Genomic DNA, 1,250 nt, shown 5'->3' with positions numbered 1-1,250 from the left:
GTCGTCATCGTCGTCGTCGTCGTCGTCGTCGTCGTCGTCGTCGCCGCCGCCGCCGCTGTCGTCGTCGTCGTCGTTGTCGTCGTCGTCGTCGTCGTCGTCGTCGCCGTCCTTGTCGTCGCCGTCGTCGTCGTCGTCGTCGTCGTCGTCGTCATCGTTGTTGTTGTCGTCGTCGTCGTCGTCGTCGTCGTCGTTGTCGATGTCGTTGTCGTCGTCGTGTTGATATTTGCGATAATTTTGAGATGAAGCCATTATTGATACTAACGATCGTCTGTCTACTGACGGAGATCGTTGATTGCCGAGCCGTCGAAGATGCTACTAGTAAGAGTCAGCGTGGTAAACAACGTAGGTTCTCCGTCGAGGAGCTACTTACCTTCAAGTTTCCACACGTTATCACCGGAGATTTGGACATTGACATCTGTAAGGCTGGTAAGCGCAGGGAAAGAGCGTGATAATTACGTATCCTAATCATTCGGATTGTTACAGGTGTAAAATGACTGAATTCGTACGCCTTTATTATATTCTTTAAAGAACGTTGTTATTGATAATGCAATATTTCGTTTTTATTCGGTAATTTTGCAAGAATATATTTTTTGTTTTACTTTTCCTAATACGCAGATACACATAGAGGTCACTTGCCTTTGAAAAAAGATATTAGAGCATTGGAATAATAGATTTTTTAATAATCACGCGGCATCGGTATAACGCTACATTTTATTCTCTATTTTATTTGTATTTTATTTTTACTATATTTATACTTTATTTTATAAAAGTTTTCATTCGCGAACAAACTTAAAAGACATTAACGTGCTTCTTTTCTCCTTCTCTCATTAAGACAGTTGAGTTAAATAATTTTGTTATAATTAAATTTGCAGCACATGTATGGATAGATTGAATTAAACGTTTCTATTTTCTCTTAAGTGAATCTCTTTTCTCCTCCTTACAATTATAGAGACTTATTATGTTCAAGACGAATCTGATGAATCTAAGGGTTGAGGATTATCAAGATGGTGGAGAGATAGAGACATTTTTTGATCTTTTTGAAATGATTATCTTGAAAGTTTCTCAGAAACTGTAGACGAAGTTTGTAGCGAAGTAAGGGGAAGGAGATGAAAAACGATATGGCGCAATATCTTTCTAGTATGATGTTAATTTTGCTTGAAAAAAGCAACATTTTTCTTTTCAGAAATGGATGGGAAGCGAGCGAGAGAGAGAGAGAGAGAGAGAGAGAGAGAGAGAGAGAGAGAGAGAGA

At 39.5% G+C, this 1,250-nt stretch overlaps 1 protein-coding gene across 2 annotated transcripts in view; it reads left to right on the top strand.

Moving 5' to 3' along the window:
- The first annotated feature begins 83 nt into the window (after positions 1-83).
- The window catches only part of LOC116841188 (tolloid-like protein 2), a 22,184-nt gene continuing 21,017 nt past the window's right edge, over positions 84-1,250 (top strand). Inside the window, exon 1 of one of the 2 annotated variants that reach the window (XM_032808833.1) lies at positions 84-426. In XM_032808833.1, coding sequence (XP_032664724.1) covers positions 240-426 — 187 coding nt within the window. In that variant the 5' untranslated portion in view covers positions 84-239. The remainder of the gene's footprint in view (positions 427-1,250) is intronic. The other variant, XM_032808859.1, reaches the window with a different exon arrangement.

Source organism: Odontomachus brunneus, unplaced genomic scaffold, assembly GCF_010583005.1.
Source record: "Odontomachus brunneus isolate Ranch 3 - 2012 unplaced genomic scaffold, Obru_v1 Obru_scaffold_002, whole genome shotgun sequence".
Taxonomy (NCBI): Eukaryota; Metazoa; Arthropoda; class Insecta; order Hymenoptera; family Formicidae; genus Odontomachus; species Odontomachus brunneus.
Note: the sequence above shows the minus strand (reverse complement) of the source record. Positions and strands in the feature narration are given on the sequence as shown.